This window comes from Prionailurus viverrinus, chromosome B3 (assembly GCF_022837055.1).
Source record: "Prionailurus viverrinus isolate Anna chromosome B3, UM_Priviv_1.0, whole genome shotgun sequence".
In the NCBI taxonomy this organism is placed as follows: Eukaryota; Metazoa; Chordata; class Mammalia; order Carnivora; family Felidae; genus Prionailurus; species Prionailurus viverrinus.
In genome coordinates, this window is record NC_062566.1 from 26,184,740 (window position 1) to 26,197,990 (window position 13,251).

At 57.0% G+C, this 13,251-nt stretch overlaps 1 protein-coding gene across 1 annotated transcript; it reads right to left on the reverse strand.

Annotated features, from left to right (window-relative positions):
* Nucleotides 1-3,567: 3,567 nt before the first annotated feature.
* Nucleotides 3,568-13,188, reverse strand: SNX33 (sorting nexin 33). The gene is made up of 2 exons (XM_047861881.1): nt 11,124-13,188; nt 3,568-5,201 (listed from the first exon to the last, which is right to left on the reverse strand). Exons 1-2 carry the CDS (start codon nt 12,589-12,591, stop codon nt 4,948-4,950), a joined length of 1,722 nt encoding a protein of 573 aa, XP_047717837.1. The 5' UTR covers nt 12,592-13,188; the 3' UTR covers nt 3,568-4,947.
* Between the last annotated feature and the right edge of the window lie 63 nt (nt 13,189-13,251).

Here is a 13,251-nt window from a genome sequence, read left to right on the forward strand (position 1 = left end):
GAGGGTCCCCAAACTGACTTGAGATCCCTTTTCTATCATGTGAGGGAAAGAGAAAGCAAAAAAAGAAATTCTGGGGGCGCCTGTGGGTGGCTGAGTCAGTTAAGTGTCTGACTTCGGCTCAGGTCATGATCTCTTGGTTCAGGAGTCTGAGCCCAGCATCAGGCTCTGTGCTGACAGCTCGGAGCCTGGAACCTGCTTTGGATTCTGTGTGTGTATCTCTCTCTCTCTGCCCCCTCCCCAACTTGCACTCACTCTCTCTCTCTCTCTCTCTCTCTCTCTCTCAAAAATAAACATTAAAAAAAATGTTTTTTAAAGAAAAGAAAAGAAATTCCAGTCAGTTGCAGAGAAATGAAGTGATGCTCCTCACACACGTTCATCTGTAAACGGAGGTCCTGGGTCAATGCCATGGCCACCGTGCAGGGCCACTGTAGCCTCTTCGTCCCTGAGGGCTGGCAGGACTCACGCTACCCACAAGCCCCTATCACATGTCAGCAGTTGGGTCTGCCAGCTCCCATTCTTTCACCTGTGGAGCGGAGCTCTGCTAGCTCCTTTTCCCTCAGACCTAAGTGAGTCAGTCAAGACGTTGAGGAACGAAGTTGGAGAGCTGGGTTCGAGTCCAGCTCCACCTTGGTCTCAGGGTGTGATCCCAGCCCGGCCCCATCCTCCCTCCGGCCAGGCCTCAGTCCCTTCGTCTGTGAAATGGAATAATGACGCCTCCCAGGGCTGCTGTGAGGACCAAGGAGGCCACAGCCATGGGAGACTCTGTTTTCTAAACAGCCTGGACTGCACTAGGGTTTGACTAACAAAAAACCAAGCCAAAGGAAAAAGGCTTTGTGTTAAACTATCCTGAACCCTTGGACTGGGTTTCACAATCAGCCCTTCTGAGCTATGTCTGGGGGAGGTAAATTTTAGTTCTCCCCATGGTCTTTTGGCCAGGGCTCATGGTCTCCTACCCCAGCCGTCAGAGGCGCGCTGGAGCTGAGCTGGTAGGGAAGCAGGTTGGTGGGGGGCTGGGGACAAGCAGACTTGGCTCCAGGAGGCCTGAGTCAGCGGGCAGGCAGGCAGGGCGGGCCCAGTCTTCGCAGGCTTGGGGAGGAGATGGTGCAGGAATGTTTCTCCCGCCCAGGCCTGGGCCCTGCCCACCGCATCCTGGCTCTTGCTCATGTGGACGCTGCAGCCTCAGCTCTGGCTGGAGAGATAGGAGATGCCTGGAGCTTTGTTGGGTGGGTTCAGCCAGGGGGTAATGGAGGCAGTAGGGACTGGCCCTGGGGACTGGCCGCAGGGCTACTGGGAGCTAAGCTCAGGCCCTTGAATACATTCTGGGCCCCGTGGGTGTCACGGCCAGCTGCTCGCTAGACCTCGAGTTCCCTGTCTGTACAATGGGTGATGCCACTGGCTCTCCCAGCAGGGGGTGCAGGTGCAGTCTAGAAGCAGCTACCTGTGTGACACCTTTGCTATGAGCGTGTGCAACTTGGGGCCGTGCGTCTGAGTACCTGCGCGTGTCGCTCTGCGAGGGTAGGACGGCGGTATGACCGTGAGTGAGGGTGGGGTATGGCTATGTGAAGGGATTATGGAATGTGTGTGGATGTGGCCACGTGTGGATGTGGCTGTGAATGTGTGGCACCGTGGCTGGGAGTGAAACTGTGTGAGCACATGACTGCATACATGTACATATGGCCAGGGGTAGCCTACATGCTTGTGGGCAGGGTATGTGGCTGCACGTGGCTGCACCTGCTTTGGGTTAGGTGACTATACCTGCGACCACGTGGACATGTGGCTGGCTACATGGCAGTGCCACGGGAAGGAGGAGGGGTGCTCAGCTGGATCCGGAACTACCTGTCGGCCTGCCTCACGCAGGCTTGGCTCTGCTCCAGTCGTGGCACTGCCGTGGCATAGCAGTTCATGGCCTTCCGGTGTGTCCGGGAGCCAGGATGCGGGATCTGAGGGCTGCCTCCATCCCCAACCCCCACATGTGGCCACAAAGCAAACTCCTTTCCTGGGCTGGGCCAAGACCAGGGATCAGGGCTCATCGCCCCCACCCCAGGTCCTGATAGTTGCCCAGGGCAGAAAGAGGGGCCTTGTTCTCCAACCCCCTCAGAGCAAAGTGAGGGAGGGAATTGGAGGCAGTTGGGCCCAGCTCAGTCTGGAACATCTGCCTGACATGTGACTGAGGCCAGCCAGCAGCCTCTGCCACCACCAGGATGCTCCCCCACCCCCCCTACCGGTCCCCCAGGGCCCTGCTGAAAGGGCTCCAGTCAGCCCAGATCCATCTCAAATTCCCCCCCCCACACACACACACACCCCACCCCCAATACCTCAAGCTACACAGAGACATAAAGAAACAGAGAGAATGGCTGTGACATCCTCACTCCCCACTATACATGGGCCTGCCCCAGCCTAGAGATCTCAGGATGCCTACAGCATAGACCTGGCCAGTCCCAAGACTTCACATTTGGACTCTCCTCCTAGGTCCAAGCCCCTCCTGAGAAAAATGTCAGACTGCTTCCCTCACCCTAAGGCTGGGAGGCATGGGAGGTGGCTCCCCCTCTAAAGAAAGGGACACAAGAGGGTCGTGCTATTCCCAGGGCAGGAAGCACGAACAGGGGACTTTCCAGGCACTGTGGGTTAAGAAAGGCATTCCCACCACTCCTACCCAGAGTGGCCTCAGTAAGGAGACTCCCCCATTGTGGTCAGAGTTCCCTCTACAGAAGGCTGCTTGGAGGTCAAAGCTGTGAAGAGGTTAAGGGCGGGAAGGTCCTTGGGTGGGTTGGAAAATGAAGGAAGGAGGGCAGGGAGGAGGGAGGGGAAAATTCCACAGAAAGTCCCAAATCTGACCTAATTTTGACCTAGGGCCAGAGGGTGCTCTGCCCTGAACGGAGAGCTTTTGCTGCCCTTTCCCCACTGCCCTGGCCATTCCTTACCCCCCTCTCACTGCCACAAGCTCCCTGGGCCCCTGGCCTGGCCAAAGCCTCCCTTGAGGCCCCGAACCTACCAGCCCTCCCTCCACCGAGTCCCCCTTGCCCTCCTTCCCATTGATTCCTGCTCATACTGACTGGGACACCGCTGAGGGCCCCGCTGGGGAGGACCTCCTTGGTTTCCAGCATGGAAGCCACCCCCGGCCTGGACACCCGGGACTCTTTGGGGAAGGACACAATTTCTGAGTCCCCTCCCACCTCTCCTGGACCAGGGCTTTCCTGGGGGCAAAGCTGGAGCATGCCTCCCTGGGGAGAGGAACAATTAGGTTGTGTGGGGCATGGCCTCCTATCCCTTCCTCGGGCAACCCTCAGTCTGAAATCACAGAGCACAGCCAAACCCTAGCAGGACTCCACCCATTTGAGAGATGAGGAGAGTGAGGTCTGGGAGGGGTGTGAGTCCGGCTGGGGCCCATGGCCACCTCTAGCTCCCCAGCCAGCACCTGCCACCAGCACAGTCCTCCCCCAAATTTTAGAGGTTTTGTGCCCAACATAACCTTATAATCCAATAGCTCCCAGGGAAACTTAGGGTTCCATCCTTCCCCCACACTCAATCCCTGCAGGATCCAAACAAAAAAGCCATGCTTTTGTTATCTTAATTGCAAAAGGTTTATCAAGAAAACAAGAAAGAAAAAAGATTCAAGCAGCAGGAGCCAGGAGTGGCCGTGACCTCCCAAGGGGGGGGCCAGCAGTGGCACCTATCAGTTCCCCCAACCCACAGCTGGCCCATGCCCAGGCCTAGGGGGAAGGAGTAGCCCCCTGGAGGATGTAAACACGGGTGGGAGACAGCACAACCTGGCCAGGGAGGGAGCTGGGGCTGACATCACAGTGAGGCTGGCCGTGGGCGTGCGGGCCCAGGGCTTCTGGGGCAGTGGGCAAGCCAGCCCGTCTTTTTCCCCTTGGCCTTCCCTCTGTGCCACAGGAAGGGTTCCGGGAGTCACTGGGTCTGAGGACCCTGGAAGCCTGGGGCCCGAGCCTGCTCGGAATGTGGAGAGCTATTGCTGGTGAACTCAAATATCTGGTAACTTCTGGGTGTCCTTTCCAGGAAGGTGCCACCAACGTCCTGGGGTCAGTGGCCTGTCTCAGCACCTTGAGCCCAGGGTAAAGATGCTGCATGGTCCCCTAGCCAAGGGGTAATGGAGGCTCAGCAGGTGGAGGGGAGACAGGAGGGAGTTGGCCCGCAGCTCCTCCAGAGGGGACAAGGTGAGGCAGGGACAGGGACACAGGAGCAAGAAGATCCCTCCCCTCCATCACACAGTCCAGAATCTCCACCGAGGGGGCACAAAACTTAATTGGGAAAAGTAAAGGTGGGAGGAGGGGGTGTTTTCATTCCTCCACTCCCTTGCCCATGCTATTCCTCTCTTCTGAATGTCTTCCCCCCCACCCCATCTCTCATCTACTGTCCCCATTTACTGTCTGGCAGGTCTTTGTCATTCTCCAAAACACTACTCAAATGTCACCTACTCTATGGAGCCTTTCCTGACCAACAGAATGAGTGGTTCTTTCTTTAAGCTCCCAGGAACCCCTTATTTACCATCAATCATTCTGCATTGCCCTCATCTGTTTCTGTGTCTGACCCTACCTCTACTGGGGACTCCCTGAGGGCAGGCATGTCACAGTCCCGGGTGCCCAGCATCTGACCCGGAGCTGCAGCAGGCCCTGGTGCCTGCTGAATGAACGAGGGGGTGGTAGCCAGGTGAGCGAGTACTGTAGATTCTAGGGGAGGCTAAGACTGTGGCCCGGCCTCAAGCAACTGACCAGCAGCCCAGACCTCAGCCCAGAAGCTTCCTGACCCCACTCTCACCCCCTCTGTGCCCCTACCTCTAAGGGCTGGGAGACTTCCCCGGGGGTACCCAGGACTCCTCCAAAGCCCACCCCATCCCCTCCCAGCCACTGCTGGTGTGGGGAGGTCAAGAGAGCGGAGTGCGCTGCGGCGACCAGGCCCGGGGGCAGGGTGGGGGCCAGGTACACATGATCAGAGGTTGTCATACATGCGCAGCGTCTTCTCCAGCTGCTGGCCTACCCGCTGGTAGAAGAGGATCTGCTGGCGCAGGTAGTTCTGCATCATGTGCTTGAAGTCGAGCTCACGGCGCTGGTGGAAGTGGTTCATTTCAGCCTGCAGGGCGAAGCCCACCACGCGGCAGCGCCTACGAATGCCATCTGCCTCGTCCTGTGCCATGCGGCCCTCGTCACTCATGCGTTGGCTCTCCTTCACCTTGGCGAAGGCGCCTGGCACGGGCACAGTGGAGGAGGACAAGGGAAGTTAGGGCTCTGGTCTCCCCCATTTGCTCCCTATACCCTCCATGAGCCCCCTCATGAGCGCTATCCACCCTCCACCTGGTGTCTCCACCAGGACAAACCCTCCCCAAACCCTCACCTCCATCCAGCTCAACTCCCCTCCAAACCTGGGGCACTGCCAACAGCCCACAACACCCAGACTGTCACAGCCCTGCTGGCTGTACATTGTTCCAGGACAGGGCTGTCTTTATCCAACAGAAGCATCGTCTCTCACACTGGCTCCTGATCAGCTCAGACATCACCTCCTCCAGGAAGCCTTCCCCCCACCACATTAGGTACTTCCCAGCATTCCCAGGGCTTTCATCTGCCCCGCTCTTACCACCCTGTGGCTGCTCCGCCTGCCTTCCTCTGGTCTGTGAGCTCAATGTCTCCGGCACCCAGGACAAAGGCTAGCCCACGGGAGAGCTCACTTGGTACATGTCTGCTGAGCTGATTCAACCTGTTCCTCACTGAACTACTATAAGGGGCTCCTAAGGGGCTCCCACCTCAGGCCCAGACTCTGAGAGGTTCTCTGTGGTACCTGAAGAGCAGCCAAGCTGGGCACTCAAAGCTCCAGGACCCCCCCCCCCCACCGGCCCCCACTGCTTACAGATCAAAAAGCCCATGCCTATTCTCCTAGCTGTGAGGCCCTCTGGGAATTGGCCCCATGTTCATCAGACTCACCCTGCTCTTTCCTACCTTTGCACCTCCACCTGCTAGATCTCTACACACAATTTAAGGCTCCCCAACAGGCTCAGGGGCCACCTCCACACCAGAGCCTCCCCCAGTACCGAGGCAGGATGCCTCTGGACCCCTCTCCAGGCTTCTCCCCACCCCCATCACACTATTGATTCTAAAACAGCACCTCACAGGCCACCTGGAGTTTTCTTTTGTGTGCGCCTCCCCACAAACGGGCCCAGCCCCTCCCCACACCAGCCTAAAGGGACCAGAGGAAGCCCTAGTCATAACCAGGTGACAGATGGGGGACGGGGGATGAACCTGGGCAGGGGATCCAATTTAGAAGATCTGAATGAATCAGCAAGCAGTTGGTGAATGAATTTCAGCTCTGAATTAACAGGCACTTGACTAATTGTGCATCAAAGGCAGTGGGGACAGGTGCCGGGAGGAGGAGGCAGTTCGCCTGTGCCTGGCACGAACTCCTCGCGGGGCTGCAGGGAATCCACTGTGCGCAGAAGAGTAAGGCTGTGGGCAGCGTTGGCACGGAGGAGAGAACACCCCCGGGCACTTCAAAAGCATCCAGGGCACACCGACAGCATGCCGGGGGCCTTGAAGATGTACTCTTTTTACTCTCACTCAAGATGTCCGATGCATTCAAGATCCCTTTTTTTGGTCATTCACTGTATGTCAGGCCCAGGGCTCTACATGCTGGAAATAACTCCAGAAGGATTTAGAAGGAGTAGTTAACAAGCAGTTATGCAAGTAGTTGCATATTAGTTAGCAAGTGCACGGCTAACTGGCTAATAATGGCATCTGGGGTAGACAGTCGCAAGTCTGGACAATCTCCAGGGCCGCTCACACAGCACTCAGAAGAACTCTGCAGTCACCAGTTCCCAACCCACTCAGTCCTTCTGCCACCTTCCTTGAGCCACCTCCCGCCTCCTGTTCCAGCCCCGCTGGCCAGACCTGGGCAGCAGAAGAGGGCTCAGCCCAAGGCCCAGGATGAGGACCCGATAAGAGACTTCAGAGCTAAAGAGGCCCTAGATGCCAGCTGCCCACCCTCCACCCACACCCCTACCCCACTACTGTACAGAGGAAACCGAGGCCCTGACAGGAGGACTTGCCTAGGGGCTCCCAGCCTCCTTCATGCCCCTCACACGGGGGATGCCTGGCCCAGACATACCCCTCCTCAGTGGATACTGCTTCTACTGCAGAGGGTTCATACCCAGCCACCCCATTTGTGTGGGGCCCCCAGACAACGACAAGGATCCTACCTGAAAAGGAGACACTAACTAGCCTGGATTCCACCTGCCTGAAAAAATCTCAGTGCACTAAGGGTGGACCTGTATTCAAGAGGGCTTTTCTGGCCTTGGAGGAAAGAAAGGCTCCTTTTGTTGATGAGGAGACAGAGGCCCAAATAATAGAAACAAATCTACTGCAACTGCTAGGTATCCACAGACAGGCAGGGAGCCAAAGATGGGGGACAAAAGCTGCCTGGGGGGGGGGGGCAGAGGTCCCACCCTGCTCTCTGTCACCTCTCCACCCCGTGACTCAGATCTGGGGCCGGGACCAGCTAACACTAACGTACGCCAGAGACAGGCTGGGAGTCAGGGCTCAGGCCTGTCTAGCATCCCTGCTACATTCCATGTAGGACTCAACCTGAGAGCTGAGGACCCAGGGGAGCCTCCTGCCCTGGCAGGTGTCCTATAGGCCGGATCCTATGAACCAGGAAAGGAGGCTGAAGCTTCAGAGCCCCAGGGTCCCAGACATATTTCCTAAGATCCTACCTTAATCCATCTTGTCCCCACCTCTCAGAGGTAATTACCCGGCCCCCACCCAGGTCAGGGACAAGAGGTCTGAGTCCTAGTCTCAGCTGTGTCACCTCCAGCAAGCCACTGCTCTTGCTGGGCTGGAGGTTTCTCAGGTGTCAAAAGGGACAGGCCAGACCAGATCTGATGCTGCTGACAACTGCCCTTGGTGGTATAGTACTCTTGGAAAAATGGGATAATGGTGCCTGCCCTATAGCATAGTTGAGGTTTAACTTGAACTCGTCTGTATAAAGCACTTAGGATGGCACCTGACAGAATAAGAGCTCAAGAGGATATGCGCAAGCGTGTGTGGACTGCTTCTCAATGACAGCGACAACCAGCTGGTGGGGGCTTGTAGCAATATGATTCTCTTTATTTATGGAAGCCTAGGAGGGGAGGGAGAGAGAGGGTTAGGTGATGGCCCAGAACACAGGGTTCGGACCCACTCTTCCCCCAGACAAGCACTTGGTCCTGCAGGGGACATTCTACCTTGGCCAACCTGTGAGTCCCATGGTCCCTCCACATACATTCTGCAGCCCTGGGCCTGCTTCCGGCCCAGCAAGGATGCCAGCTGAGTTAGCAGTGCTAAAGCACCCAAGCCTCCCTCATCCTTCCCCTTCTGGCTCATGCACATATCCCTGGGGGAGCTCCTTACCCCATCTGTCAGGCACAGGGGAAACAGCCTGGGCTGTGCAGTCAGACACCCCTGGGCCCCAATTCCTGCTCTGCATATCATTCCACCTTATTGTAACCTCCCTGGCTTGTGCTGAGCCTTAGGACATAGCCCTACCCTGGCTGGCTCTCAGGTAGGGGCCCTGGACGGTCACTGTTTCCCCTTATCCCAGGGTAACTATTACTAGGGCTCCCTTCATCCCCAAAACTTCCCTGGCTTAGATGGTTAATTATATGGTTACTCCTCTTAGGAGACTCCTGGACTGAGCTCCAGGGCCCGGGCCAGTGGGCAGACAGACTGGTGGGCTTCATCTCAGTGCCAATCAGGCTCCATGACCCATTTTACTAAGGTGGACACTGAGGGGAGAAAACACTCTCACGGTCATCTCAGAGGCAACATTTGTCCAAATCCTGGTCTCCTGATCCCACCTGAGCCTCCCATCAGCTTCCTTCCATGGCCTCTGCCACACTCTTGCCATCTTTCAGATGTCCAGACAGACTAGGTAGAATTCTAGGGACCCAAGGCCCAACTTTCCTGCTCCTTTCTCTGAGAAAGGGTTCCACCCACACTGCCAGCATGGAACCCCTCCTCCCCCCATCAGGCTGTGGTCCCCCAAACCTGCCCATTCTGTCTCAGCCAGATTCCAAGCCTCTCTCCCTAACTTGCCCGACCACAGGCCTAGGAGTAGCAATGCAAAGCCCAGAAGAAGGAAGAGTAAGCCCAATGGGCTTGGTCTATTGAGGAGGAGTCCTCAGGGTGAGAGAAGATGGGTTAGCCTCTGCCTAAGGTTGAATGCACCAGCCCAGAGGCCTGTTGGGCCCACACTCTCAGAAAGACCTCAGGTAGAAGCCCTCTCAGCTCTGTCTCCCTGCCCCAGAATCAGAAAAGCCCATCCAGCTTTACTTCTTCCTGCTTCAGTACAAGCCTGGGAACTCTGGCTGGGTATGGGATTGCCTTCCTCCCCCCAGCTCTGCCCAGGGCGAGGTCCCCAGCAACTGCACAGGGGCAGCTGTTTAATCACTGTGCCCCTGCTTTCCCCTGCCACTGCCCACACAGAAACATGCCATCCGAGGAGCTGGCTGAACCAGCTTTCCCAGGCCGTAGCACAGCAGCGAGAGTGGCTCCACTTCCGCCCAGGGAAACACTTGCCCCACTGGGGCCCCAGCCTGCCAGCCACGTCCCAGCCCTAGAGCTCAGACTCAGCTCTAAGGCATCACTCTGTTTTCAACCAGACCCTCCCCAGAAGTCTCCTGTCTTCACCCCCTTGGAGGCCTGAGAGCTCACTAGATCTACCCTCCCTTGTTTTCTAGATCAGGAACCTAAGGCCCAGAGAGGGGAAGGCACTTCCCAGGAACACACAGCAGATGGAGGACATAGTCCCCACATGTCTCCTGAAGCTGATAGAAGAGGGGAGGAGGATAGGAATGTAGAGGTGAGGAAAAAGTGCAGAGATGGAAAGCAGGAAGAGAAAGTGAGAGGAGAAAGGAGCCCAGGAGCTGGATAAGTTCTAGAAGTCAATCTCCGGGGAAAGTAGAGCAGGGCTGGCTTACTCCCGACTCTCCTGGACACTGAGGCAGAGCTTAGTGTTTGCTGTCCCCCAGGCTCAGTCCAGAGGTCTGCCTCCTGGCCCCACCCAGAGGAAAACTCAGCACCAAGCCAGGCCTGACCTCAGGGCCTAGGGGCCAGGGAGCCAGCCCCACACCCTGCAGACGTTCTTCCTGAGTTACCAAGCAGCCCCGGGGAGGACCACACCTCTCTCCTGACATCTGCCCCGCCTGTGGTCCCCAGGACTCAGCCACCTGCCAGGTCAGCCCCTAACTCACTGCTCAGGCAAGAGAATCCAGGCTCAGGAAGGAGGAGTTGGAGGGGCCATGTGGGTAGTGCCCTGGACCCCTGTTCCTCCCCTAGACCAGCCCGGGTGCCCCTAGGTGACCCGAGATGAGTCACTTCCCTGGCAGTTCCTTGACAGCCCAACATTAACAGACAGAGGCCCATCCTGTCCCTCCCCCACAGAGGGGGGCCATGAGAACTGAAAACACAGCTGGGCTTGGGAATTGGCCAACAGGGACGTGTCCTTGGGGAGGCGAAGGAAGAAGGGACAGTCTCAGCTGGGCCAGGGACTCCCTGTGCAACCACTCTTCTAGGACACCAGCTTCTTCATCTGCAAAGCGGGGACAGGGGGCCTCCCGCACACAGACAGGGAGCTCACAGATAGGGCATGCAGCAGGGAGACCAGGCTCTGAAGCCGCAAGGGCAGGGAGTGGAACTTGTGAGGAGCGGGAAGGCAGGCCCCACTCTGTGCTCTTGTTATCTGTGCCTGTGGCCCCCGTAAGCCTGTGTGCTCCTCAAGGGCAAGGCCTGGGCCTCGGTCATCTCCACGTTCCCAGACTCAGCCTGATACCTTGATGGGCTCGGCACATAAATGGATAGATGAGCAAATGAGACAGAAACAGAAAAAATGAAGGCACGATCAAACAAATGGACAACAAAAGGTAAACAGTGAGCTTCATGAGGTCAGCAACCAGAGCTGACCAGGAACAATAATATCTCATTACACCTAGCCACACAGCAGATGCTTGACGCACTGTTGAATGAATGAATGAATGAGACAGAAAGACTAGATGGGCTGCTCCATTCCTCTAGGCCATCCTCATATCCCCAGTGCCCAGCAGAGCTCAGACTTAGCAAGGGTCTCTTGCCCACTCTGGCTCTTACCTTTCTGCAGGTGGATGATGTCAGGGAAGTTGGACAGCAGGCCCTGGTAGAGAGAGAGCGTGTCGAGCATCTGGAAGAGGTCGTTCTTGGGCTGCTCAGCAAACATCTCACCCACAGCTTCATAGGTACGGCCCGTGTGAGAAATAGCACTGTTGAGGGCCTCGGAGCTAAAGGGGGGGTCCAACTGGAAGGAATGACTGATGGCCTGGAAGGCATTGCCCAGCTTCTGGAATTCCTTGCGGAAGCCCCCCACGTGCTTGCGCACCAGCTCTGATGCTACGGTGCTGAGCTGCAGGACACTGTCGTCCATCTTCTTGCTGAAGGCCTTGAAGGTGTCCACACGGTCCTCCACATCCTGCAGGTCCTGGTGCTCCGTGGGGATCTGGAAGGTGAGCAGGAAGCTGGCACCCACCATCTCATCCTTCTCTGCCCTGCGTTTGCCCATCTTCCACTGCTTGTCATCCAGGCAGCTGAGGAAATGCTGGAAGCCCTCATACTGGGACAGCACGGGGTGGCTTGTCATGTGGTCCATCCAGAGGATGAGCCGACGCTTCCGCTTCTCAATAAAGTCCTCCTCGAAGCGGCCTGTGGCCTGCTTCTCTGGCAGGTGGGGAACGGAGATGACAGTGAACTTGTGCAGCAGGCGGTTATAGAGCCAGTCGAAGTGTTTGTAGCGCCGGTAGACTGGTGAGCCAGCGTGGGTAGGTGTGAGCTTGTAGGAGATGTAGCTTTTGATGCCCTTGAATTTGGTCTGTTTGGTGGGGTCCTCCACTGAACAGGCAAACGGGTGGGGGTTGGCCTTCCACTGGGGGCCACGAGGGCCCATTTCAATGGAGTATGTCTCGGCGATCTTGGCCATCATGGGCACATCACCCAGGATAAAGGCCTCCACCCCAGAGCGCACGAAGCATGAGAAACGGTTGAGGTTACGCCCCACCACACTGCCACGCTTGGCAGATGCCAGGCTGTCCTGTCGCTCCAGGGGTGGCTTGGGCCGGTAGGCCATGTGCTGGCTGGGGTAGGCACCAGGGTAGGAGAGGTTGAGAGGGGGGTGCCCGTTGGTGCCCAGCCCACCGGCCCGAGGCTCCTCCACCACTGTGCATCCATCGTCCCAGTCATCCCAGTCATCATCATCGTCTTCCTCGAAGCTGCCCTGGTGCGAGAGGAAGCCACCACCACCACCACTCCTGGAAGGACTGGCCACACTGGAGCTGTCATACAAGCTCACCTGGGTGCCCAGAGAGCCTGGGCTGTTGGAATAGTCGGCATGGTTGGAGCTGGCACCAGAACGGATGATCTCTACATAAGAGGCAGGGAAGAGCCCTGTCTCACCACGGCTGTTCTGGCCCTGCAGCCAGCCATCCAGCGAGGTCTCACTGAAGATGACCAGGTCCTCATCCTGCTGGATGCTGATTTCCTCTTTGTTCTCGCTGCGGAAGTCATAGAGGGCTCGGCCTTTCAGTGCCATGACTGGACCCGTGGTAGAGAAAGAAGAGGAGAGGGTCCTGCCCAGAGCTGAGAATGCACGGGCAGCTCAAGGCCGGTCACAGCAACTCAGTCTGTCAGCAACCTAAGCTGGGGTCTCAGCACCCACAGATGCTGTCCAGCCTCCCACTATCCAAAACAATGCCCATTGCCCATTAACTGCCCTATTAGTATTAGGTCTCCCAGCACACTCCTGTGATCAGGGAGGGATCATGTCCATAATCCTCCTCTCTTCCCTTGGCAACCCCAGATCGGGGAGCCTCTCCTTCCTCCCACTCCCAGAAGAAAAGTCAAGTGACTCGGAGAAATCAGCTCTGAGAGGGCAAGAATTCGCTTGACACTTTCCACTGGAACAATGTTCTAAAATAGAAGAGAATCACTCAGAAACCACCGTTCCAGAAACCCTGGGCAGCTCTGGCTCCCAGCTCCTTCTGGCTCCTCAGGCCTTGGGAGGCTCTCACATTCCTCTGTAGATCTGCTCCTTCCTCCTTCCTCCTCCTCCTCCTGGGCCACTGGGTTTTCAAAAATCCAGAAAATCCAAGAGGGGCATGGAGAAAAGCAGCAGCCTCTTGAATCTAGTCCAAGGGTGGATGTGTCCGGCTTCACAACGAGCCAGGCCGGGGAAAACAAGGACTGAGGCTTA